The sequence below is a fragment of the Astatotilapia calliptera genome, chromosome 2 (genome assembly GCF_900246225.1).
Source record: "Astatotilapia calliptera chromosome 2, fAstCal1.2, whole genome shotgun sequence".
NCBI lineage: Eukaryota > Metazoa > Chordata > Actinopteri > Cichliformes > Cichlidae > Astatotilapia > Astatotilapia calliptera.
Window position 1 is genome coordinate 5,906,344 of NC_039303.1, and position 24,441 is coordinate 5,930,784.

Below are 24,441 nucleotides of genomic sequence, written 5' to 3' on the forward strand. Positions count from 1 at the left end.
TAGCCACAGCTGCCCTTGGGCAGACTGCCATATCACCCCATTGGCCCCTCTGGCCAACACCAGTAGGCAGCAGGTGAAGTGTCTTGCCCAAGGACACAACGACCGAGACTGTCCGAGCCGGGGCTCGAACCGGCAACCTTCCGATTACAAGATGGACTGCCAATTCTTGAGCCACGATCGCCCCGTTAATGGTGGACAAGCAGAGAAAAAAGGTCATAGTGGTAGATGTAGGTACATCAAGTGATAACAACAACATCAGGATGAAAGCTTGAGAAATACCAAGGACTGAGAGAAGAGCAACAGAAGATGTGGAAGGTAAAGGCAACAGTGGTCCCTGTAGTAACTGTAACACTTGGGTATGTGACCCCCAAACTGGACCAATGGCTCCAGCAGATTTCAGAAATGACATCTTTGATCTCTGTCCAGATGAGGGCAGTTCTAGAAACAGATACGTTGCTGCATAGGACCCTCAAGTTCCTGAGCTTGAAGGACAAACAAAGACTGCCCACAGGGTGAGTCAAGTACATATATGATTAACTTTGTAACACCATAATGATATGCCTCAAAGCAAGAACGTCCTAGATTCGAATTCACCAGCCAGCTCTCAGCTTTCTCCCCAGTTTATGTGTGTTCTCTCCAGGTACTCCCACTTCCTCCAACAGTGCAAAGACAAGCATTTTAGGTTAATTAGTGATTCAAAATTGGCAGTAGGTCAGAATGTGAGCATGAATGCTTGTCTGTCTCTCTGTGTCAGCTCTGCAATTTGCAACCCTTTCAGGATGTACCCCGCTTCTCACCCTAGGACAGATGACAGCTGAGATAAGCTTCAGCCCCATGAAAAAAAGTTCTTGATAGTGTGCTGTTGATATGGCTGATGTTCCTGGAGGTTCTCACTTCTCTCGTTTTTATCTATTTGTAATTACAGGTCTACAACAATAGCAGGACTGTAAAAAAAAAAAAAAAGGTCTGGACACTTTCTGGACATTTTTATTATTATTTATTTATTATTTATTATTCTTGTAGTTGAGCTGACTTGATGTCGTTGGCATTTTATCTTGTAATACTTAGTGTGTACAGCTTCTTATTTTGTATAACTTCAGTTATTTCCTCTCCTGACAGGAGAGGTGTAATGAGAGCAGAGCCTGCAATGAAAGTGTCACCAGAGTGCATATCTTCAGCCACACAATCTTGTTAGTTTTTTAGGGTATAATACAGAGATCAATAGTATGATGGCAACAAGCATCAAATTGAACCCCAAGAGACACCTTTTCTGCATGTGTGGAAAAAACTGTACATGGGCAGATGCAGCAGCTTGATAAAGATAACAGAAGGCTATCTAACACCAACAATGAGCAAACTGAGAGACAACCATAGAAGTCCTGCAACAAATGTATATTGTATACCCTACGTCTAACAAACTGAATATGTGTCAAGATAACTGCAGCAACACAGCAGGCAAAGCTGAAAATAGCCTGAGAAAATAGCCAGCAACAAGGGGAGCTCTATGGGGCAGCTTTGTCAACTTGCTGAAATTTGCCAAGCACAAACAGACTGTCCTGAGATTAAACCTTCTAACACAAACAACAACAATGGCTGAAAGCACAAGCAGCAAATACTTAGACACACTCTTCAAGCGGTCAAGTCTGAACGCACTGGTGCAAGTAATGAGTAGAGCCAATAAAAAGGTCAGGTGGCTGCAAGAATACAACTGGATGTTATTAGTCTAGCAAATTAGCACGATAGCAGGCGTTAGCTTTCCTCGCATACAAAGTTAATCAGTCTGAATCAATATTGTGCTAGTAAGCAGCACATTAGCTTGTTAAATATTAGAAAACTGTAAATTTACAACAGTACTTTCCAAACTATTTCCTATATGCTGGTTTTTCTAACAAGTGAAAGCTGTCGCAAAAGAGGTTTACAAGTTCTCTTTCATGTTTGAAGCCAATATTACTTCTATAGTTAATATTTGTCCCCCTTCGAAGTATTTAAATAAAAAAAGACAAAAAATAAAATTATTCATAAGATAACACAGTTCACGTGAGCTTTTCATGACTGTTCCTTTAATGGAAAAAACCCACCCACTCAGCATGTGACCCAACAAGGAAGTTTAAATGCGAGATTAATTAAACACACGAGTTGTGTTTTTCAAGCAGCTCTTGTGTGTTTGTTTTTCTAACGTCTTATGGGGCTGTAAATGGTAACCGCGCGAATATAGCAATGAAGTGATAAAAGTGTTGTAGTAATATCCATGCATCGACAGGACAAAATGTTTACATTTCTACTGATTTGCACTTTAACGTCGCTTTTAACTCTTGGACATGCATCGCTACCTCTTGTGATCAATACTTGGCCATTCAAGAATGCAGCGGCTGCAGGTAGGCCAATCTTTTACACGACTATGAATTGTGTTAGACAAAAAAAAAGAAAGATTCATTCAGGCTGGAGCCCAGTCACGTGACACTGTGGTCTAAAATTGCAGTTATACAGAATCCACACACACCAAAATAAAAAAAATAAATCTATATGTACTGATCGATTGTTTTCTGGCTGAGCTTTAACAATCAGTGGGCGATTTGTCACGAGGGGTTTTGCAGCCCACTGAATTTATACCACTGTTGCGCTCTGTTTTATACTTCCGCTTTCAAATTGAGATCCAACTTGTAAGTGTCCTAACGTATAATTTACATACTAGTGTATATCCATGCTGTTGTATTGTTTGGTCTGTTATACTGTTGGCAAACTGATATACTTAATCATGTTGAGAAAAGTAAGAAAAGGTAAGGTGGGTAGATGGTGTTTATATGAATAACAGATGATAAATATGAGCTATTAAATATTCATCTACGGCGAAATGTGTTCATATGTATGATTAAGGGGCCACGTCAACTGTCTAATTATTTAAAAAAAAAAAATTAGATAAAAATAAGCCTACTACTACACTCATTAGCCAGCTGCCAACCCCATTCAGTTCATAATGGCATACTTGCAAGTTCCTTAATACAGTAAACTTAACTTCATAAGTTAATGTGTCAAATGATGTAATGCTATATTGATAGTGTAAACATCACTCTTTGGAAATATTCAATATTTAGTAAATCAGATCTTGTCCTGAAATTTAAATAATATAAAATAGCCTATTAGTATGGTTGCAAAGCGACATGATGCATAATATCTATTATCGATTGGAACCTTCAGGGATACAAGATGTACTTGTGCACCAGTTTTGGTTGCTCAACTCCTGATCACTTAAAGGAGAAGTTTGTGAGCAAACAGACAGAAAGAGGGAGAGAGAGTTTGTGGGTTTTAGTGCAATATTTCACTAAAGTTACAGCTATGTAGGTTTGCAGACAAAAAAATAAAAATAAACAAACAAAACATAAGGTAATTCATGATCTTCAGAATAGAAGGACAAATTGGATTTAGCAGCTGCACTCCTGTTGAGTCTAATATGACAGTTTTCTCAGAGTATTAGTTTGGTTTTCAGAAATGACACATAAATTATAAATAAAAAATAACTGTCTATAATTCTATTTAGCTGCAGAATTTATTGTTAAAGTCAGTAGAGTCATGTTGTATTAATTAGCAGGCATCGTGGTACTTGGTGACAATCACAGCCATTGGTTCTCAAATGCAAAGGTTTGCTGGTTGCTGTTGCTCTGTAGGACTGTAGGCTTTTCTATGGGTACATATTAGTCATCACTTGCAAGAATCATTGTGTTCATTATGATTTTGTTGCATTATAATGCAAGAAAATGCATACAAAATTCTCCAAGAGGAGAACTGTTTTTTTTGTTTGTTTGCTGTATTCATGTGGCTCACATGGAGCTTATCCATACAGTATGTAAGGCCATTAGCGGCTTAGATGGGACTGCAAAATGGACAGAACCTGCTAGGCTTCTTAGCTGCCATTGCCACGTCTGCCCATACTCAATTTGATTTCCTTCTGGATGATACATTGGACATGTTCAAATTGAAACTGAAAATATTTCAGCATTGCTTGGGACTTATCCGTCAAGTGGATTTTCACCAGGTGCACAGCTCAAAATGAAAAATGATAGAAATGGTATTCAACATATTTTGAGCAACAGCTCAGACCTGTAGATGATTAAAGTTAACTAAAAATCTCACTATTTGATAGATGGATGCCCTTTCATTTATCAGATGCATATCACCTCTTTTCCCCAAGGAGGATATGAAAATGAAAAATGTACCCAGCTATCTGTTTTGCGGCGAGATATTTAAAGGTGTAGTCTGTGAGCCACGGCTATTGATCCGCCCATGCAGGCCTCCTTTCCTTTGGGGGCTTACAGAAGCAGATGACAATAGCAGGCTAATCTCTTCCATTCAGCAGCATTTTCTAAAAGAAAAGGATGTAATGCAGAGTTTGATATGAAGAAAAAAAGAATTATATCTCAAGACAAGAGCACTAACTTGAGAATAGAATTTCAAGAGAGATAAGTCATAAATGATAAGAGGGAGAATATGTGTGGTGCTGAACACAATGAATTTAGAAGCAAGCTGGTGGCAGGCTACCAGTTGGTATTTTGATCCCCCATGGGCACTTGGGGGATCAGTGACCAAATGCTAGTGTGTTTTCTGTTTAATACCTCTGTTTTGTACTGGTCATCTAAGACAAACTTTAGCTCATAGATTTTTAAATTTGACAAGCAGATGCCATCAATTCAGTTCTATACCCTACAACAAAAGATAACCAAACAAAACACTCGTTTGACAAGTGTTTCTGTAAAATTTTGCAGCCAAATGCTACACTGGTTGACTACCAAATGTACAAGATATCTCTCAAGGCTTTGTCAGCAGTGTCTTTGTCAAAATTCTGTCAAACAGATTTGCTAGACAGAGGGATTCCATCCTACCCTTGCAAAATGTGACTGGCAGAGGCTTCCTGTCATGGGGACAGCATTTGTTTCATTGTACAGTATATTGCATGCTGATTGATTCATTGTGTCTGCAGCATGGAGTGCCCTGCAGTCTGGTGGCTCAGTGTTGGATGCAGTGGAGAGAGGCTGTGCCCGCTGTGAAATGGAGCAGTGTGATGGCAGTGTAGGCTATGGCGGGAGCCCAGATGAGTCTGGGGAGACCACGCTGGATGCATTGATCATGAATGGGTAAACCGTGGACATGTCCTGTGCTTTTATTATTAGTAAAAATCTAACATGGGGTAAAAAAAAAAAAAAAAAGCCACTTCTATAACAGCACAGTTAAGCAATAAAGATTGATAATGCAGTTAAAAACTGTTACGTTTTTCTCTAGCTCCTATTTGTCTAGCTTTCCCCCCAAATCTTATGATTTAATAGTATGTAATGAATGCCTGAGCCTAAATGAGTATAGGATTGATTGCATTTTTTAAAACTGGAAATTACATATATTTAAAAGAGAGTTTCTTAGATCTTGACCATGCTAATTAAGCTCCTACAGTTTAGTTAAGGCTTTTACGAGCCTTAACTGGTTCTTTCCTGTAACTTGTTCTTCAATAAAACAGTCTCAGTAGGATCTGAACATTTAACAATTATTATGTCCTAAAATATTACATTTACCCACTCAGAAGTTTTTATGGGAAGTAAATGTAATCTTGCAACAAAACCAAGCGGCAAGCTGTTTGTTATTTCTCTGTGGAACAGTGCTTCTTTTATTTTGCAGGGAAATTGACATTTTTTGGCTACAAAGTCATGAATACATTGCGAGGATAGGATAGTCTCCTCCACACAATCCAATATAGCTGCATAAGAAATCCAGTAGGTATCACCAGCAGATGTATTGTAGCCTCTGAGTGCTGGAATCTAAACCATAAAATTTAATGTAATCCAGCAGACCAGTCTGGCAATAAATATCAGCTCTGCAAAATTGTTGAATTTCTGATACTGTGTCAGGGAGGAGTTAGCTCTGTGGAAATTCTAGAGGCTTTAGTTTCTTTTGATAAATATTAGAAACACATTTCAGTATAATGTAGCCTATTACACTACCACCGCAAAGGGCAGCCCTTAAAAATTAGCTTCCATTCACTCACACTCTCAGAGAAAATTCCAGGCATTTCTCTATTTGGATTTAGCTGAAGAATGGTGTGTTACAGTCACCGCTAAGTAAGCCAGGTGTGTCAGTGCATACACTCCCTTACTGCTGAAAAACATTGTGTTCATCTCTGGGCAACTATTTATGAGGGGTACAGGGGGTTAGCAGTGTGAGGGCAGTGTGTGATGCATGCACCTATTGTTGGAGCGTGCACTCATTCCTAACACTAGTTTATGACTGATATATATGACTTGCAGATACTGTTTGTGCCCAGTAAACCAGAAATGATGTTTATTTTCTGCGGATTCTCTGTGAGCAGTGATACAATGGAGGTGGGAGCAGTTGCAGACCTGAGAAGAATCAAGAATGCCATTGGAGTTGCAAGAGCTGTGATGGAGCACACTGAACACACATTGCTAGTGGGAGAATCAGGTATTATTATGGTTTACGTCGGCAGGAATTGTTTTCACATTCTTGTTATTTGTTCAATATCATACAGTTTTATTAGAGCCAAAGAATTTCAGACACGGTTTAATCTTTAATCTGTAGACCTCGTGACCTGCAGTAAAAAGTCTTGAGCATAAAGAGAATTCCAAACCACAAGAGTTTTTATTTTTCCTTTTCCACTAAATTAGCACATTGTGAGAACTGCACACTGGTATGCAAGTCATTTAAAAGAATCTGGAGGCCAGTGTTGAATCTTTTTTCTTCCCCAATGTAAAGTATTTTTAAATCAAATAACATAGCTCATATGTCGAGAAATCCTAACAATCCAGCGAATCCTTATTGAACCTTTATTCTTCAGGAAGTAGTAAGGTCACTTGCATTCAGAACATTGGCCTCTTGTCCACCTTCAAAAACCAAGGCGACAAGTTTAAATGAGATGGAATTGCCTCAAGTCCCTCCTTTGTTTGTGACCCTTTGTTTTTTGTTATAACCCAAGGTCAGAGTGGTCCAGAATGTCTAACTTGACCTGAAAGTATTACTTCTCTTTTTATAGCTTCAGTGTTTGCTGAAAACATGGGCTTCATTGCAGAAGACTTGACTACCAACAAATCTGTGAATATTTTCTCAGAGTGGCTGAAGGGCAGCTGCCAACCTAATTATCGAAAGGTGCGTGTGTGTGTGTGTGTTTTAGGCTGTGTGTTTTTCTCACTTGTGTTGGCTACAGGCGTGCTGCTTCTAAAAGATTGATATTAAACAGGACAATTGACAAGCATACTAAAGTAGTTCATAAAAGAGCCAGCTTTTGTGGTAGAGGTGATGCCCTACAGCAGTGGGTTGTTGCTTTTCTATAGAATGCTCCTGTTAATTTCGCCAATAACTTCCCCAAATTTCCAAACTAAATCAGCTGTTATCTGTCTACAGAGTATCCAGTGCTCAACTGATTAAATTTAAACTAGCTATACAGCCCAGTACAAGAAGTGCCTGTTCAAAGTTCATCTTCACAGTAGTGGAGGAATAGATAACACTGATCACTTGCTCTTACCCTAAAGGGTCCTTGGATGTTTTAAAGGGTTTTAAATTCACCTTATTGGAATAGAATATAGCACTTTGCTTTGTTACTAATGCACAGGCAATTTGAGAACACATTCGAGCTTTGGCATGATGAACAAAGTGTAAAGAAGTAAAGTTGCTTCTGTTAAACATTCTGTATTAAAAGACCTTTTTAGTCCACGTGTTAAATTTAACCTGCACCCAAAGCACAAATGTTGTTAGGGGTTTTCAAAAGTCACAGGTTTTACAGCTGTTCACCCAACTCAAAGGGATTCCACTTACCTGTAACTTCAAAGGAGCACACTGAACTTTTCACACCACTCTATGCAGTCAGTTGACTCACTCATATCAGCAGACAAGACTCCTTGAGTTAGAGGCAGGGAGCCCTTTCTTAAACTACCCCCATGCTCTGACAGATATCCACATCTTGTTCTCTGTGCTGACACACTATCCAGAAGATTGAGGTGGTCCAAAAGGTTGTCTGTGTCTCACCATGACATGTTTGACTACTGAAAGACAGGGAAGACTCCCTACTGTATGTTATTAAATACCAAACCACTTGGTGACAATAGCGCTGATGGTTTTATGTAATTAAATCATGGCAAATCAGAGTGCTCGCAGATCAGCATGTCTAGCTTGTGTGCCATTACAGTAATTGAGTCTCGGGATAATAGCATTATGCAAACAGTGATGCAGTTTTGTCTTCTGTTGAAAGAATGTCAGTCCAGAGCCTTCCAAATCCTGTGGACCATACAGGCCGAAGGCAACGTGGAAACAGAGCAAGAGGGCACGGCATGCTAATATCCATGCCCATGACACCATAGGTAGGTTTTTACCAGCTGACACAGAGTCGGCTTTCCTTAGGCATGTTATAATTTAGTATTTAACTACCTCATTGAAACCAGACAGGTATGAAAATATGTTTAGTTGTATAATGGGCCACATAAAGAAGGCTTTCTGTAGAGTTTCTAGAGTTTGAATTTGTATTTCTGTCCAAAAATACTACTCAAAAATAAATATTCCTTATTGCTTCTACATGAATTCCCAGTTTAATGGGTTGGAGCTAGAGTTATATATTACTGATCAGTGTGCTTGGAACTACTGGGATATTTCATGGTGTGTTCGAAAAATTTAATCAGTGTCGACACTAGCTCACACGGGAGCTTGTAATTACTTTGTCTAGCCCCCCCCCCCCCCCCCCCTTTTTTTTTTTTTTTTTAAACCTATGAAGAGGTGGCTGGTGTTTCAGAATCAATTATTTTTTGCACCAGGGATGATCGCTCTTGATCGTGATGGCCATGCGGCTGCTGGTACATCAACCAATGGATTAACTCACAAGGTTCCAGGGTATGTACATTATAATGTTTTTTTTTTATCCATATATAAGATTACATACAGGGTTGTAGCTCAGGGTTAGCTCCAGATGCATATTTTTTTGTGTACTTTTTATGAGGCACTCTACTGTGTTTACATGCTCATGTTTCCTGTCCTGCAGTCGTGTCGGGGACTCTCCTATAGTGGGTGCAGGTGCCTACGTAGACAGCTTAGCTGGTGGTGCTGCTGCCACTGGAGATGGAGATGTCATGATGCGCTTTCTACCAAGGTACCTCAACCATTTTATTATTAAATAAATAATAAATACACTTTTTGTCTTTTGTGTCAGGAAAAAAATAATCTACTTAGCAACATAACTCATGTTAGAGGGGTTTATTCTTAAGTGTAACTAAGGGGGTGGGAAGAGATTTACTTTCACTCTATAGATTATTTCAGTAAATCAAAATAGGTGTTATATTTATTCCAGAAAACAATGTGAAGTTACTCTGTTGTTGTACTTATAATTCTTTAGGACATCTCGTGTGGTTTGAAACTTCTTTGTGACTTTTTTCCCAGCTACCGTTTAAATAAAAGGACTGTTGGGTGGCTTTTTCCTTGACAGATTTATTTATTTATTTTTTCAAAGAGAATATCGACATATGGGACGTGTGTTGATTTTAAACAGCCAACTTTGGGCTTGAGCCCCAAGCTGCAAGTGCAAAAATAGTATTATAAAGAGTGGAGGTGTGACTATGTTGCCCCAAAACTGTCATTTGTACATTCCACAGCTGAAGTGAGATTTCACTAAAGCGACTGTTTGTTTCCAGGCTGTGAGAATATATTTGTCTCAGAAGGGTTATTTTTTTTTAAGCTTTATTTATCTAGGATAGTTTAGCGTGCACACATACTGAGCTGAATCCAGCTTAACATTCAGCTACACGCATGCACAACACAACCTGAAGGGTCCCCATTTTCAATCAGATTATTATTCACTTCCAGGAACTGCTGGGTGGTTAGAGAACCGTGTTACTAGTGAAAGAAAGCCCTTTTCAAAGCCCAGGTTTCTATACCTGGTATGTCTGATTACAACTCTGCCCAAGGACTATGCTGTCAAATTGCAGCAGCACCAGGCCATTTTAGAAACGGTTGCCTTCTGTGTTGGAATCATTCTTAAACTGCTTATCCATGAATTCTAAATGTTTAAGTGACTATGAGATGATTTCCTATGTTGGATGCACTATATATATATATTTATGTGTTAACACAAACTAATTTTCTTGCAATGCAGTCTGGAAAACAGCATGCAGGATTGTACTTGTCCTGTCAGAATAATTCACTGAGGAACAAGGCTCTTGGAAATTTTCCATTTAAAACCCCCCCATACTTTCACCGAGGTCAATTATAGAAAATTTGCAGTGTGTCACTCATTGTTTTGTACAATTGACCTAAGGCTAATGGAGTTAATGACACCAGCAGTGTCTGGATGGAGCAAATAATTTAAAAGTAATGGTACATTAATACAAATGCTCCTCATGTTAATTTTTGTACACTTTGTGCATTATGTTCTTGTATACCATAGAGTGAGGCAGGAATCCTTCTTTTTCCCCATTAAGTAATTATTCAGGTTGTTGCGTTATTTTATCCCATGTTATGACTTCAAGCGCATCACTGTCATGATCCTGGTTGGAGGCCCTGACAGCACTTGTTAGTTTGCCTCATGTGTGCTCCGTGTAATCCTGCCAACAGCTACTTGGCCGTGGAGTTGATGAGGGCCGGGGTGGATCCCTCAGCAGCCTGCAAGTCGGCCATTTCCAGAATCAAGAGGCATTACTCTGAGTTCTTTGGAGCTATCATATGTGCTAACACAACAGGGCATTATGGTGAGTGTTGGAGTTTACAAATCGTACAGTTCCTTGCCCAGAGTACTGGCACAAAAACTGACAAATGTATACATATTTCTTTAAAGTAATACTCACTTAAGACTTTATCATAAACATGTTTGAGAGGGAGATGATAACAAGGCAGTCCTTTGTAAATTAGACCTGAACTGAACAGATACAATTCAAAATTTAAAGATTAAAAATGTAACCATAATCCAGTGGCTTTAAAACAATATTTTACTGCTATAATATCATTAACAAACAGTAACATTAAGTATGCTGAAAAGCATACTTGATGCATACATACTTTTCAAGCAAATGCTTTCTGGGACTGAGAAATAGCAGCCTTAATGAAGTTCAGGCATTGCTGTAGCAATCTTTTGTACAAGGGTTTAACTAGATCACAGCAACATTAAAGTTAAATGAAGCTGTCTTCACTTCTGTTTCTTTTACCTTTACTCATCAGCTCCAACAAAATTTGTTCTACCCTAGAAGTTATTTTGTTCTCAGGTCAACCACCACAAAGTCTGAAATTAGAGTGTCAGCCAAAGCGGCACACCCTTCATCTCTTCTTGTTCAAATAAGACAACCTTTTCATCTTTAAGTAATGTATCCATTTACCCTACATCCACAATGTTTTCGTTACCACCTGCTTCTTACTTTGGCACCAGAGAAAATGAGGTCTGAATGAGACACCTGGATAAACAGATGTTAACAGGTTATAAGAATTCTCATTGTCAAACAGCATATGCATTTAAAAGTCGAATTTCATGTCACAACTAAATGGGGTCTTAATGAGAGAGGGTTATAAAGGTTTGTGTTCCTGCAGTACTTCAATTTCCTCTTCATCTCTGCAGGTGCAGCTTGTAACAAAGTCCCCGGCTTAGACAAGTTCCACTTCATGGTAGCAAACTCCGAGACAAACGCACCAGTCCTAAAATCTGTTGATTGCTTTTAAATCATTTATAACTGTATGGATATCTTTAGAATTAATACTATACATGCAAATTTTATGATCATTTATTTGCTAAATAAAATCTGTTTTAACTGTTGATGGTTTTGCATTTTTGGATTTATCTACATGTCTTAATTAAAGGTAAACTCATAATACCAAATAATTTGAAACAGACTTTATTAGAGATTTATTACAGCTGGTACGAACAAAGTTGGCCATGATTTGAAGGTCAGAAGCTTAAATGGACGGGAATATAGAGCAAGGGTATATTTGATATATTTGATACTTGTCATCCAGTCATCCACCCCATTTCTATATCAAGTTGTTTTTATAAACATTGAGGATTCAGGGTTTCACTTGGGAGCAATATATGACATTAGCAACCAGGTAGGATGGAAACCCCTGGTCCATTCTCGGCCCACTGGAAAAAGTCACACTGTTTCCCCTTTTGAAAGCCGCAGGTGTAAAAATTCCTGCCGTTGTTGGGTCCTAGTTTCAGAACAGTCCTCATTAAACAGCGCTTCCCGTGGTGACAAGAAGGAAAGTGCAAGTCTGCCCACTGCAACAGTGAAAATAAAGTTTGGTTAGCTTGGACGTACAGTTGTAAACTTTTATTTCAGTTATTTAAGTGTTTAGTGAACAGACTGCTAACAGACTGTGCAAAGGCTAGAAAACAAGAGAAGCAAATCGAAAACAGATAAGCTGCCTTCCACTTTCACCTCAAAGAAGTTACACTTGGTGTCTCTGGGTAGCGAGCAGGAGTAGAACTGTCGTCCCTTATTCTCCCCCTCCTTGTGGACCACTCTGAGGACAGCTGGGCGACGATGGGATGCACAGCGAGGGGCACTGCGACTGAGAGGAATGGAGGTTGCACGGCTTGTCGCTTCCATTTTGTGGGTACTGACAGGAGTATAGAGATAGTGTCATCAGTTTGAAATGCACTGAAAATATAACACAGCCAAAGCTGTCACATGAACACTAATTAGCAAACTAACCATTTTGTCTTGATGTGTGTTTTTGGAAAAAAAAAAAAGTATGTTTAGTATCATACCATGACTGTGTGTGTGTTTTGTATTAAAATACTAAATTTTGGGGGTTCCCTTCTTAAATCTCACTCATTTCCCTGAAGTTGCAAAACCTTCTCTTATTAAAAACTTACCCATGAATATCCAAGTAAGAGATTCACTCACCTTGAGTTTGAGGTTCCATTTTGAGCACTGTTACTGGGAAAGGGGCTGTGATCAATTCTCATTTTCTTGGATGTGTGACTGTAGGAGGCCAGTGATTCCCCATCGGACAGCTCGGCTCTTTGCTTCTGCCAGCCACCAGAGGCATAATTGGGGCTTGTTGTCCCTTGGCAAACACTGTATTTATATAAACCTCCTTCTGCCGCCAAGGAATTCAAATGACTCCCGGCTTGGGCAAGCGGGACTTTTGCAGGCTTTGCCTTCTTGCTTAAGTCAGAGAAAACAAGGGTGGAAGTCCCAAATGCAGACCTCCAGTTGACTTTGAGCTCCTCTTGTGGTTTCTTGAAGGCAGTGCAGGGGTATTTAATCAAATCAGCAGTGAAGGGTGATGCTTCAACGCTAATGTCATCTGTGTGGACTGGGGAGATGGAGCCACAGAGAGAAACTCAATTCATGTTCAGCAGCTGCAGCTCATTCTGATGCACCGACTGCACCCATAAAATGCAGGTTGTTGTTAGTTTTAAGTGGTTAGCTTGCCGTATCATTTATCAGTGGGCAGTATATTGCCGTGCTGTGTAGTCAAATGAAATGTCACACAATATGTGGTGCTGAAAATGCCCTCATGCAAAATGAACCACCGTATCAAAAGCTTTAAAAATGTTTTCAGTAATGGACTATGGAGCCTGACATAACAGTCATTAACAAGGAACTGTGAATAAATATCACTCTCCAGTCCCTCAAAAGCTACCATTAAAGTGGCCATGAGCAAAGCCCTTAACCCCCAACTGATTCAGAGGATATGCACAGGGGTCCGTTGCAAATGTATAACTGTACATATGCAAATCAGGGTATTACTGAAAGAGCGAGTGTGCTCAGTCAGCTTTCCATGGAGAAATAAGTGTCTGTTATTCATTTAAATCAACCTCAAAATGTCACCACTATTCTCACTTACTCACACGCATCTTTTAAACAGTCCAGATGGACGCTGACATATGTGACGTAGCCTTTAAACCTTGTTAAAACTCAGATGATTATATTGGACTTAAGGATTCAAATCCCACTCCCATCCTCCCAAAATGGGAAATATTTTACTATCTAATACCACTGGACTAAAGGGGTTTGTTCTGGTAATGATTAACATAAAAAGACTCGGTAGTCTTAATTCAAATAAAATATTACAAAAAAGGAAAACAATTTAAGGGTACACAGTGAAGCCATCATAGCAACGTGTCCATGTCCTTGAAGCTCAGCACAACCTCGGGTTAACAGCTATTCAGTTGTTCAATCAGCTATTAATTAAGAAAACTGGACTGTATACAAAATACAAACTAACCCTTAAACCCTTCAACTGTAGCTTTATGCAGCAACAGTGACACTACAAGGACATTTCTTGCAGACACTAAATGGCCAACTGACAGACATGCTCATTATCCGTACTGCAACATACAAACACACACAGAGAAGCTGCGTCGCCTCGCTGCAGTGTCACTCTGCCATTTTCCATCTTTTTCTGAAAAGTGCTTAAGCATCGCTGTCTAACTGTACAAGATATCATTCAGCTAAACAGCAAAACTATAGCTACTGTTTTATCTCTTGTTAGCAAAGACATTTTATTCGCTCCAATTGAGTGACTATGAAGACAGAACATTTCACTTACCCTTGGGTCTTGGAGTGAGGCAGGCATCACACGCTGTTGCTGCTGGCTGGTTGATGAGTGTGCAGAGCTGACAGGCCCAGTCCTCTTCCTCTTTCTTAGCCACATTATCACTGGTTCTGTTGCAGGCCCAACCAATCAGGCTGTTTCGGACTGGAAGCTTACTAAATAAACAAAGCAGGGCAACGGTGATGATTATAATGTACTTCTGCTGCTGCGAATTTTATTGTGCAAAAATGTGGAGTTTCCACAGACATACATTTACTACATTACTAAATGTGAGTCACATTTGTATTATTAATGTTACTGTTCCACATGTTGAGAATAATTGGAATTATTAGCTCTCTAAAGTGGTTAAAAATTAATAAGTAAATATATTGTGTTGTATATAGTTTAGAATAGGGGTGGGATAGATGCAGCATAGCATTGCCATATATTGTATAACTGAAAAAAAACATTAACACTGGACACACTTAGTTTGACAAAGCTACCTCCTAATTCAGAGCAAAATAATGGACCAGTCGCACCAATAAAAACAGGAAAATAACCTCCTTGTATCTACAAAAAAATGTAAAAAAACAAAAACAAACCTGTCACAGTCTGACTTGGACTGACTGCAATCACTCTTAGACAGATTGGTGAAGATATTACTGTTTAAGCTATTATTCAGTTAAAAACAGCAGGGTTGTTGAATGCAAATGTAATGGTTAAATGTAAATTTCTGTTAAATGGGAATTTCTTTTATGTAGACAGCAACAGTTGCTTGATGTTTAATTTTCAATGATTTGTCCTTGTTAATTGCTATATTATCAGAAATACGTAAATGCCAAGTTAACCCCAAAACAGATACTGACAGTTTAACTTTGGGGACACAATTAGCAGTTAAAAAATTCATTGCAACATTCATTATATTCCAAAATGTTAAGAATAGCAATTATACTATATCAGCATTGTGATAATATCCTACTGTTCTGTTAGTTTCTATTTTATAGTCTATATACGTTGTGCTTGTGGTGGTGGTCAGAGGGCCCGGTGGCGCCTGTGTCCGGCAGCCTCGCCTCTGTCAGTGCGCCCCAGGGCAACTGTGGCTACAATGTAGCTTGCTATCGCCAGTGTGTGAATGTGTGTGTGAATGGGTGGATGACTGAATGTAGTGTAAAGCGCTTTGGGGTCCTATGGACTAGAAAAGCGCTATACAAATGCAGGCCATTTACCATTTACCATTTGCTTATGACATTTATTAGATCACCACCCAGTGTAAGATTTATGCTACAGCTACTTTAAATTAGCAGTATTGGTAATCCCCCCCTTTTTTTAATGCTTCTGTAATGGTTAGGCCATGTATGTGCAACATTTTTAATGAAAATTAATTTTTATTTCAAATAAAAAAAATTTATTATCCATGAATTGTCAAATTTACTGTTTTACTAAAAAGTGGGGGAAAATTATTATAGTTTAGATTACAATTATTTAATTGCATCCCTGAACAGAAAAAATAGTTTTAATGGTTGAATGTTATTCTTGATTAATTTCTGACTTCTCAGAGATTTTGACATGATCGATTTCTTAAATGTGGGTTATTATGAAGGGTTTATTAATACATTTGTTAAGCACTGTACATTATGAAGTTAAATGTGAAATGAGTATGAAGATGAGTTCTTCATGAGTTTCAGAAAGGTTTTAGACTGGGTAGCTCATTTAATTTAATAAAGAAAAGATTTTTGGATCAAATGATAGCCATTATGTGTTATCACAATGGCTCATGGGGGAACGTTTTTTTTAGTTTGTTTTTTTAAAGCAGAAAGTCACCTTCAGTCATTATAAGATTTAAGGTGGAATTCAGAATCAGCCCATTTTGTTTCCTTATTGTCCTGTATCCTGGAGACTCTAGCATCTTTTGTTTAATGACATAATGAACATTATTGAGACAATAACAATCTAAAATGGTTGCTTGAAAGAGCAATTTCAATTAGCTTCTTATTTAAGAAATAATGGGAGGTCAAAAGAGACCCCTGTATCAGTCATGAGTGGGAGATAATGATGTTAATGATGATGATAATGATATACTTATGTACCTAGTTTCCTGGTTTTTGTTTGACTTTTTTGAAAAGGTTCTTGGATAAATATGTGACAGTCTTTTTTTCCCCTTTAACTTTGTGGGATGGAAATGACTAACACTTGATATGAAGGTGCATTATGATTTCATGTATAATTGGCCATAAAATGCCAGCGTAGCTATATTATACTTTCAAAAGTAAGTGTCACTTTATTTAGATATATGTAACTTTTCAGCAGTAAAATAATTCCTAAATTATCATATTTTTTGGGATTGTCTGCACAAATAAACACGATTCTGATCAATTCTGTTCAGAAATGTAGTCACCCAATTACAACAGCAGTTGTAATATATTAAGATATAAACCATGTAGACACCTATGAAACTTTTACCTAGGCAAATAATTACAGTTCAAGCAGAGGAGAAAACAGGCAAGAATGAAATGTGTTTTATATAATTGCTCCAAGCGTACATGATAGTGCTCTGACATGAAGCTAGACTATGTTTGACAAGAGGGTAAATCTGCAGCGCCAACAGTCATGGAGGAGCAAAGTAGCGGCGGCTTTCAGGAAACTTCTCACAGATTGCTTCATCAGCTGTGTAATGCGTTGTAAGGGCTTTAGACTCTAACCCCTCGCAAAGCTTTGCTCAAACACAGCCCAGGAGGTGTTGAGCCTGTGCCCTGTCTGGCAAACACAGCCTTATATGCGCATTAATTTCCCTCATAACACTTCCCACTCCCTGCCAAGCCCATCTGCCTGCAAAGATGGCCTCTCTAAATTTGAACATATTATCTAAAGAGCTTTGGAACTTTATGAAAAGACTGAAAAATGACACCTAGCTTTACTATGTTGGTTTCTTTACTGCCCATATATGTTTAATAAGTTAGTGTGTTAGCATTTTAAATACAAAAGGTACATATTTTGTAACAGAAGAGGAATTGTCGCTTTATTCTATCACTGGAATATTTCCACTCATAGTTCTTAGACTCCCAAGTTCCAAACCTTTTTCATCCGATGCACCACCAAAAACCTATCCAACGGACTCAAGTATCCCATTCATCAAAACCACCTGTAGTCGAATGTGTTTAAACAGCCATTTATCTGTGAACTTTTTATGTAGTTCAGTATATTTCACTGTTTGCTTATTATTCCATTCATTAGTCCAGCGCTTTTTGTTGTAAATCTATTCAGCGGCTATTTAGTGTTTAGTGGCCACACCATGTTTTTCGATCGTTATTCCAAAAGGCGATGAGGATGCTCTTTCGAAAGACAGATAGTCCTACATTTTCAAACATAATATAACCAACATTTATACAAAAGATTTTTATTGATTTCTTTTCCCCAGTATGTCCTAAAATTAGGTTTTCCCAGAGAATTCTATAAGACTAGAAGTCTTTTTGCAGGAGTGGGCAAGAAAAACTGGGACTGTTGTGGTGAGCCTCACAGAACAGAGAATAGAATTAAGTTCATCTTATATGTAAGTAAAGATGATGGAAATGTGCAGCTTAATGAAGGTAGTATGCTGTGCAGAGCTGTAGTAACTACAGAGGAATAAAGTTGACAGGCCATTCTACAAAGATATGAAAATAATTTGTTCAAGCTAGGTTAGTAAAAGGTGATAATCAATGAGCAGCAGTAAGGCTTCATGCTAAGAAAGACAACAACAGGTGTAATGTTTGCTTTGAGAGTGTTGATGCCATTGAAGTGAAGAGAAGGTCAGAGTTGCACGATGTCTTTGTGGAATTAAAGCATTCCATAGGGTGTCAAGAGAGGGACTGTGGTAGTGCAGGGAGGTAGTCGGGAGTAGCAGATAAGCATCTGAGGGTGGTGACAAACATGTATGAGGGCAGATAGACAGTTGTGTGGTGTGCCGTGGGAGTGACAGATGGGCTTAAGGTGGGGGTGGGAATACATCAGGGATCATCTCCAAGTCCCTTCTTGTTTGTAATAGTGATGGAAAGGTTGACATATGAGGCTAGGCAGGAGTCTCTGTGGACTATGATGTTCGTAGATGACATTGTGATCTGTAGCGAGAGTAAAAAGCAGGTGGAAAAGAACCTGCAGAGGTGGAGGTATGCTCTAGAGAGAAGAGAAATGAATGTCATTTGAAGCAAGACAGGATGCATGTGTAATGAGATGAAATTGTGAAGGTGAATGAGTTTAAATATATGAGGTCAACCGTGCAAAACAATGGAGGTGAAGAAGAGAGTGCAGGTGGATGCAGATGAGTTTTAGTGGCAAATCAGTGATGTGTAACAGAATTTAAAAAGCTATGCTTTGCTATTATGTCTGATTTGGAGAGAGGTGGTAACAAAAACACTGAAGATCTTCACTGGGGATGACCAGACTGGACAGTAGGGCTGTTTGATATAACGATATATATCGGATGACGATATAAAAACGTCTATCGTTTCATTTTACACTATTGTTTGTTTCGTGGTGTCGCAAAATAAACTGTTTACAGCAATATTTTTTCATCATTTTGATGGTCACTGAAGTGGCTATATTAATTTCTTAAAGTTCTCTCTTTCTCTTATATTTTATATAACCACACTACGAACGGACAAGCACCTGTTTTTATGCGTTGTCGTTAGCAACAACAACGGTAACAGCATCGCGTGTCTGCTTGTTTATGTTCCACATAAACCTTTCACAATAAAGCTCAAGATCCTGTTGAGACTTTCCAAAATAAACTGAATCACGTGAAAGAGCAGATTATTTACGGATGAGAATTAACAAAGAGCCGCCAGGTGCTAAAAAATAAACCTTAGACTCAAACGTTAGAACAGGCTTTTCCCCGCAGCACGCCGTGTAATAAATACTCACAAAGAAAACGGCGGCTGTTACAACTTATGTCTAAAAATGTATCATTTCATGCATCGGTTAAAATACTCGACTCCAGCTACATGACGCCCAGCTGGAAACACTTCCCGCAAGACGAGCTGCCCGAGATTCACAGAATTTACAGAAAATGTTAGATTTTTGTGATTTATATCGTTATCGGACGATAGAATTCATATATCGGGATATGAGATTTTGGTCATATCGCACAGCCCGACTGGACAGGTTTAGAAAAAGCTCAGGTTGAGTGTACTGGTGACCAAACCAGAAAGGCAAGGCTGAGATGGTTTGAACATGTGTAAAGGAGGGACAGTGAAAATATTTGTTAAAGGATATTGAATATGGAGCTGCCAGACAGGATGGAAACAGGAAGACAACTTATAAGATTCAGGGATGTAGTGAAGGAAGACATAAAGAGGTTTGGGGTGACAGAGGAGGATGCTAGGGACAGGGTGAGATGGAGGCAGATAATCCACTGTGGTGATCCCTTGTGTAAATGGGTACTAATCCCTGTATGGATATCACTGATAAGAAGGATGCACTGCATTGTTGAGAAAAAACAAGGTACATTTTTAATCTCCATCTTAGTTAAAACATAATTGGTGGCGGATATTTTTACAGCCTTCAAAGGAGCAGCCTGTAGAAGAATAATACCTGCTCAGTCATAAAGGTCTACAAGGGTTTGTACCTTATGTTCACTCTGCTGGGATCTCCTTCTTGACAATGCTCGCAGAAGTAAGTCATCCTTCCGTTATCTCCAAGCCGACAGACTGTGATGACATGAAAACACTGGCCGCACTGGGAACGCTTGTAGACTTTGTAATGTTTGTAGAGGGGAGAGCCAGATTTGCGACACTGACAGAGATGAGGAGGGCACACAAGAAGAAATAAAAGTATGAGGATAAAGAAAACAGAAAAAGATTACCCTTCCTCACTTCTCTGTTATGTATAGAAAGCAATATTTGTTTTTTCTGTTCTCTAGGTAGTGGGGCTTTGGCTTTTGCTCTCCTTTCCTGGCAAAACAGGATTTTTAGTTAATCTATTCTCGCAAGTGACTCTAAATGAGGTAGCAGCTAAATACCCAATTTAAATGTGCGCAGATCAACATAAACCCATACAGATCCCATTCAGATCCAAAAGACCAACTTGTGATTTATGCCTAACCTTGTAAAACAGAAGAGTAAAATCACGAGTCATTTTCACCAAATGGTGAATCTGTTCATCTGTCAGCTGCTGAACCTAAAAATGACAGAGCACATTTAGTTACAGTTCACAAAAAGGAGACAAAACCTTATTTGTGTAGCCTTTCATTTTAAAACAGAGACAAATAGCACTTCACAATCAAAATCAATACTACAAGCACATAAACAATAAAGCACCAGATGGGAATGAGAAAGACTGTTTTAAATTGATGTAATGGGAAAAATAGCCAGCCACCAAGAAGCTGTCTCTGGCTCAGACAGTGTATAAAAACAGTACTTGTTGATCTTTCAGGACTCCTAGGGGCTTGGTAATAGAGGAGAAGCTCATAAAGATTCAGTGGTCCCAGAAGAAGAAGGGGCCAAAAGTCCTAGATTAATGTTTTGCTTCAGTGTGCTATATTCTCATATCCTATCTAAAACTTTCTAAGGAGGGCAAAAATTCATTTCAGATTGGAGCCCCTAGTAATGTTTGAGTAATAGAAGTATTCATCCTATGAAGTTCTTTTACCTGCAATAAATAGGCCACTCAAAAATTACACCTTTCTTGTATAGTTTGCCTACCAAAAAAATATTCCCAAAGAGCCATGTGACGTATTGAATCCTTCACAGTTCATGTGATATCATTTCCAGATCAGGATTAGAAAATATTTTATTCATGTTTTAGGATAAATATATGCTATAAATCATCGAGAAAAGCCGGCTCGGGTTGCAATAAGGACCATGTACATTCATGAAAGTAAAAAATATTTCCATTTTCAAAAGGCACAGAGGGAAAGGCATATCTGTGCTGCAATGTGCTTGTTTGTCTTTTCCCTATTTTACCCACCTCATTGCAATACATCACTCAATAATACAAGGGCTTAAACTTTTTCTGTGAGAGTTTTGTATTCCTCTGCTGAACACAATCCATCATCTTTTCCATACCTTCACGGCTGGGTGGAGGCCAGAGTCAAACAGGGCTTCGTTTTTAATGATGTTGCCGACTCCCGGCATGACGGCTTGGTCAAGGAGAACGTCGCAAAGCATCCTGCTACTCTGGCTCCTCACTGCTTCCTCTGAGTGGGAGAAGCTGAACTTGGAGGAGCATACATCCAGACTCTCCATGGCCCTAACCCTCTGCTCACAGTCTTCTGTTAACCTGCAAATACACAGTTGTAGTAATGGAAAAAGGCAGAAAATATATAGCGACAGTTATTGGAAGTGTGCCACGGGGTCAACTGGCGCTCTCAAGGTTACACTTTTCAAAATTGTTTCTTTCATATATTCTGTAAGGTGTGTTTGTTATGGGATGGAGTAACATAGGTGAAACCTTCACACAGAACAAAAAAAAATGTGGGTCTGACTGCTGAGCATTACAACAGGACCTTACAGACAATGGTCGGGACAAATGCTGAGCCAAAAAGGCTGCGTTTTTCATGCAACAACGGCCACTGTCTTCAGACACAGCCTAATGTAGGACATACTCACTCAATGAGACTCATAGCCCAAGGTGAACTCCTGTCACCTCAATCTATCTAGGCTGGGCTGGTGTCCCTGTTACCTTATTTCCACTGTGCTGTCAAAGAAGCACACAGTGTCGTCAGTAAGGTGTATTTCCAGCACAGGAGTGGAGTCCTTCCTATCCCTCCTCTCAGCAGGGTTTATACGCATTGATCCATTCATACCAAAGTGAACTCTAGAGGATGAAAGCAAGGAAGACAAAGAAAAAAAAAAGGCAAACTTCATTTAAAGACAGCATGTCTCGATTCATTTTACACTCGACACTCGATCACAGGATCATGGTCTTGTGGATGGAAACTCTACCCTTGGAAACTTATCGTGCAAGGTGTCATTGCCTTGCACAACAAAGCTCACTAGTTCATTTACATAGATATGAATCTATCTGTCCAATGATGATTATTCAAAATAACATTTTCATTAAAAAAAAAATAATATGAGCACAGTTAGGGTGGCATTATATGAATGAATATGTTCCTGTAGATGCAGTAATATCTGTTGTAGTTGCTATCTCTCCAAATTACACTACTGCAACCACTGTCGTTTTTTGCATTGGTCTGATTGAAAATCTGGATGTTTTTCTATTCTATTCTATTCTATTCTATTCACTAAATAACCAAAAACCACTTGGTTCTAGTTTTTTTTGATTAAATAAATAAATACATACAAACATACTTAACAAAATTATCCATATTGACTATTTCTCCTTATCACCATTATTGGCAAAAGGTAAAAACACAACTGAAGATTTGAACACTGTGCTGTGTACAAACACAAAACACATAAACCAACCAATAACTGGCTTTAATACAAGGGAACAAATAGCTTAGCTTTTACTGCCACAAAAAAAAATACATTTTTGTAGTACTTATAAAAGCTGTAAGTTAACCCGAGCCTCCTAAGAACTGATTAGAATTGTAGACTTTATGACTGCTCTTTTTAGAAACTCAGATAGGAAAAGATGGACATAGCTTCTGGGTTTGAAAAAAATGAAACCATTGCTGGAGTGCCTTAAACCTGCACTTGTTTTTTGTTTTTTTTTAATAGCCACCTGGGGGTGGCTCTGGTAGTTGCAAAAATAACTCCAGTCCTATTGACATCTAGAATATGACCACTGTAAACACTTTCCTGCTTAGTTCACAGGCTCAGTCGCTCTGTTTGGATCATATTAAATTAAAACAAATAAATAAATTAATTAATAATAAGCCTACTTTGTAACTTTTGGTCACACTATGTGTATTTTGGCTAACGATTTATGATTGACAAGTTGTTAGCCAGTGAACGTGGGGTTTCACAATCAGACCCGCCCCACTCACGCATCATATTGGGTTTCAAAACACCAAGATCGTGACAGCACAAACACTCATCTTGATACGATCTTCAGAAACCTTAGGTGACAGCACAGTAGCTATGTCCATCTTTTAAACTGTTTATGAGAGTAGTGCATGATCATATAAATAGATTCATATTGCAAATTATACACATTTTGCTTACAGTGGGATGACTCAAATATTGAATCAAAGAGCAGCAAGCTAATCGGCTTATTCAGAAAAATGTGCTTCACTTTGAAAAGAAAATCCCAGATGTCACAGTTTTCAAAAACACTGAATGCAGCATTCATTGGTGACATCCCTCCAGACTCCGGTGCACATACAGTCGGTTGATAATGACAGAAAATGTCTAGACATTTATACAAACAGAAAGCAAAAGAAAAGAAAAGAAAAGTTGTTCGCTTACCTTAAAGCACGTAGACCAAAGTACATGAAGAGCTCCTTTCCCAGGGTTTCCACTCCGCTGTACTGACAACCATAAAAACAGGGGAAGGCGTTTGTCTCGGAGCTGTTTTTCTGTACAGGGATATAAGCCAGTTAGCAGAAAAAAAGCACAGACGAAGGCTGTCTTTGATCTTCTTTAATAACAGCTAGGTGGCTAGCCTACACGCCAAATTTACTACATAACTTGTTCCACCGTGACATACAGTCTCACAAGGTTACTTACGGCTGATGTTGTCAGACTGCCTCTGATCGCTTTTACTTTCTGTCCTTTCTGGACTTTTAAGCGGATTTTCTCTCCGTTTAATGTGCATCCCGGCCCTTCAACCATTTTCTATTTCAAGATATAAAGTCAAACTGTGCGTCAACAGTCCAAAAGTTTTGTTGTCGTGATCGTTCCCCGCCACAACATTCAATTTTGCGCATGTGCGGCACGGCTTGTACCCGGAACTTGATGCATTAAAGGTACATTAACCTATTTTTCATAGCAGTGTCCTTCTTTATGAAAACAACATGTACATAGACATGAATATATATTAGGGGATTATGTAAGTATG

At 38.8% G+C, this 24,441-nt stretch overlaps 2 protein-coding genes across 2 annotated transcripts; one reads left to right on the forward strand and one right to left on the reverse strand.

Annotated features, from left to right (window-relative positions):
• The first annotated feature begins 2,075 nt into the window (after window positions 1–2,075).
• On the forward strand, window positions 2,076–11,770 carry aga (aspartylglucosaminidase). The gene is made up of 9 exons (XM_026182660.1): window positions 2,076–2,375; window positions 4,973–5,126; window positions 6,347–6,459; window positions 7,028–7,140; window positions 8,240–8,348; window positions 8,796–8,871; window positions 9,020–9,127; window positions 10,585–10,718; window positions 11,576–11,770. The coding sequence occupies exons 1-9, from the start codon at window positions 2,249–2,251 to the stop codon at window positions 11,674–11,676; spliced, it is 1,035 nt and encodes a 344-aa protein (XP_026038445.1). The 5' UTR covers window positions 2,076–2,248; the 3' UTR covers window positions 11,677–11,770.
• A 63-nt stretch (window positions 11,771–11,833) lies between these two features.
• On the reverse strand, window positions 11,834–24,431 carry neil3 (nei-like DNA glycosylase 3). Its single transcript, XM_026182644.1, has 10 exons — window positions 24,111–24,431; window positions 23,850–23,959; window positions 22,156–22,290; window positions 21,540–21,753; window positions 20,578–20,652; window positions 20,102–20,268; window positions 14,518–14,678; window positions 12,864–13,278; window positions 12,393–12,573; window positions 11,834–12,232 (listed from the first exon to the last, which is right to left on the reverse strand). Exons 1-10 carry the CDS (start codon window positions 24,213–24,215, stop codon window positions 12,050–12,052), a joined length of 1,746 nt encoding a protein of 581 aa, XP_026038429.1. The 5' UTR covers window positions 24,216–24,431; the 3' UTR covers window positions 11,834–12,049.
• Window positions 24,432–24,441: the final 10 nt, after the last annotated feature.

What these genes read in the sequence shown, in the direction of transcription:
- aga (XM_026182660.1), top strand. Translation starts at nt 2,249, where the DNA reads ATGCATCGACAGGACAAAATGTTTACATTTCTACTGATTTGCACTTTA. An exon ending in ATTGCTAGTGGGAGAATCAG is followed by an intron (nt 6,460 to 7,027) that starts GTATTATTATGG and finishes CTCTTTTTATAG; the next exon opens with CTTCAGTGTTTGCTGAAAAC. An exon ending in ATGATGCGCTTTCTACCAAG is followed by an intron (nt 9,128 to 10,584) that starts GTACCTCAACCA and finishes TCCTGCCAACAG; the next exon opens with CTACTTGGCCGTGGAGTTGA.
- neil3 (XM_026182644.1), bottom strand. Translation starts at nt 24,215, where the DNA reads ATGGTTGAAGGGCCGGGATGCACATTAAACGGAGAGAAAATCCGCTTA. An exon ending in GCAGTCTGACAACATCAGCC is followed by an intron (nt 23,960 to 24,110) that starts GTAAGTAACCTT and finishes ATCCCTGTACAG; the next exon opens with AAAAACAGCTCCGAGACAAA. An exon ending in AATGGAACCTCAAACTCAAG is followed by an intron (nt 12,574 to 12,863) that starts GTGAGTGAATCT and finishes TACTCCTGTCAG; the next exon opens with TACCCACAAAATGGAAGCGA.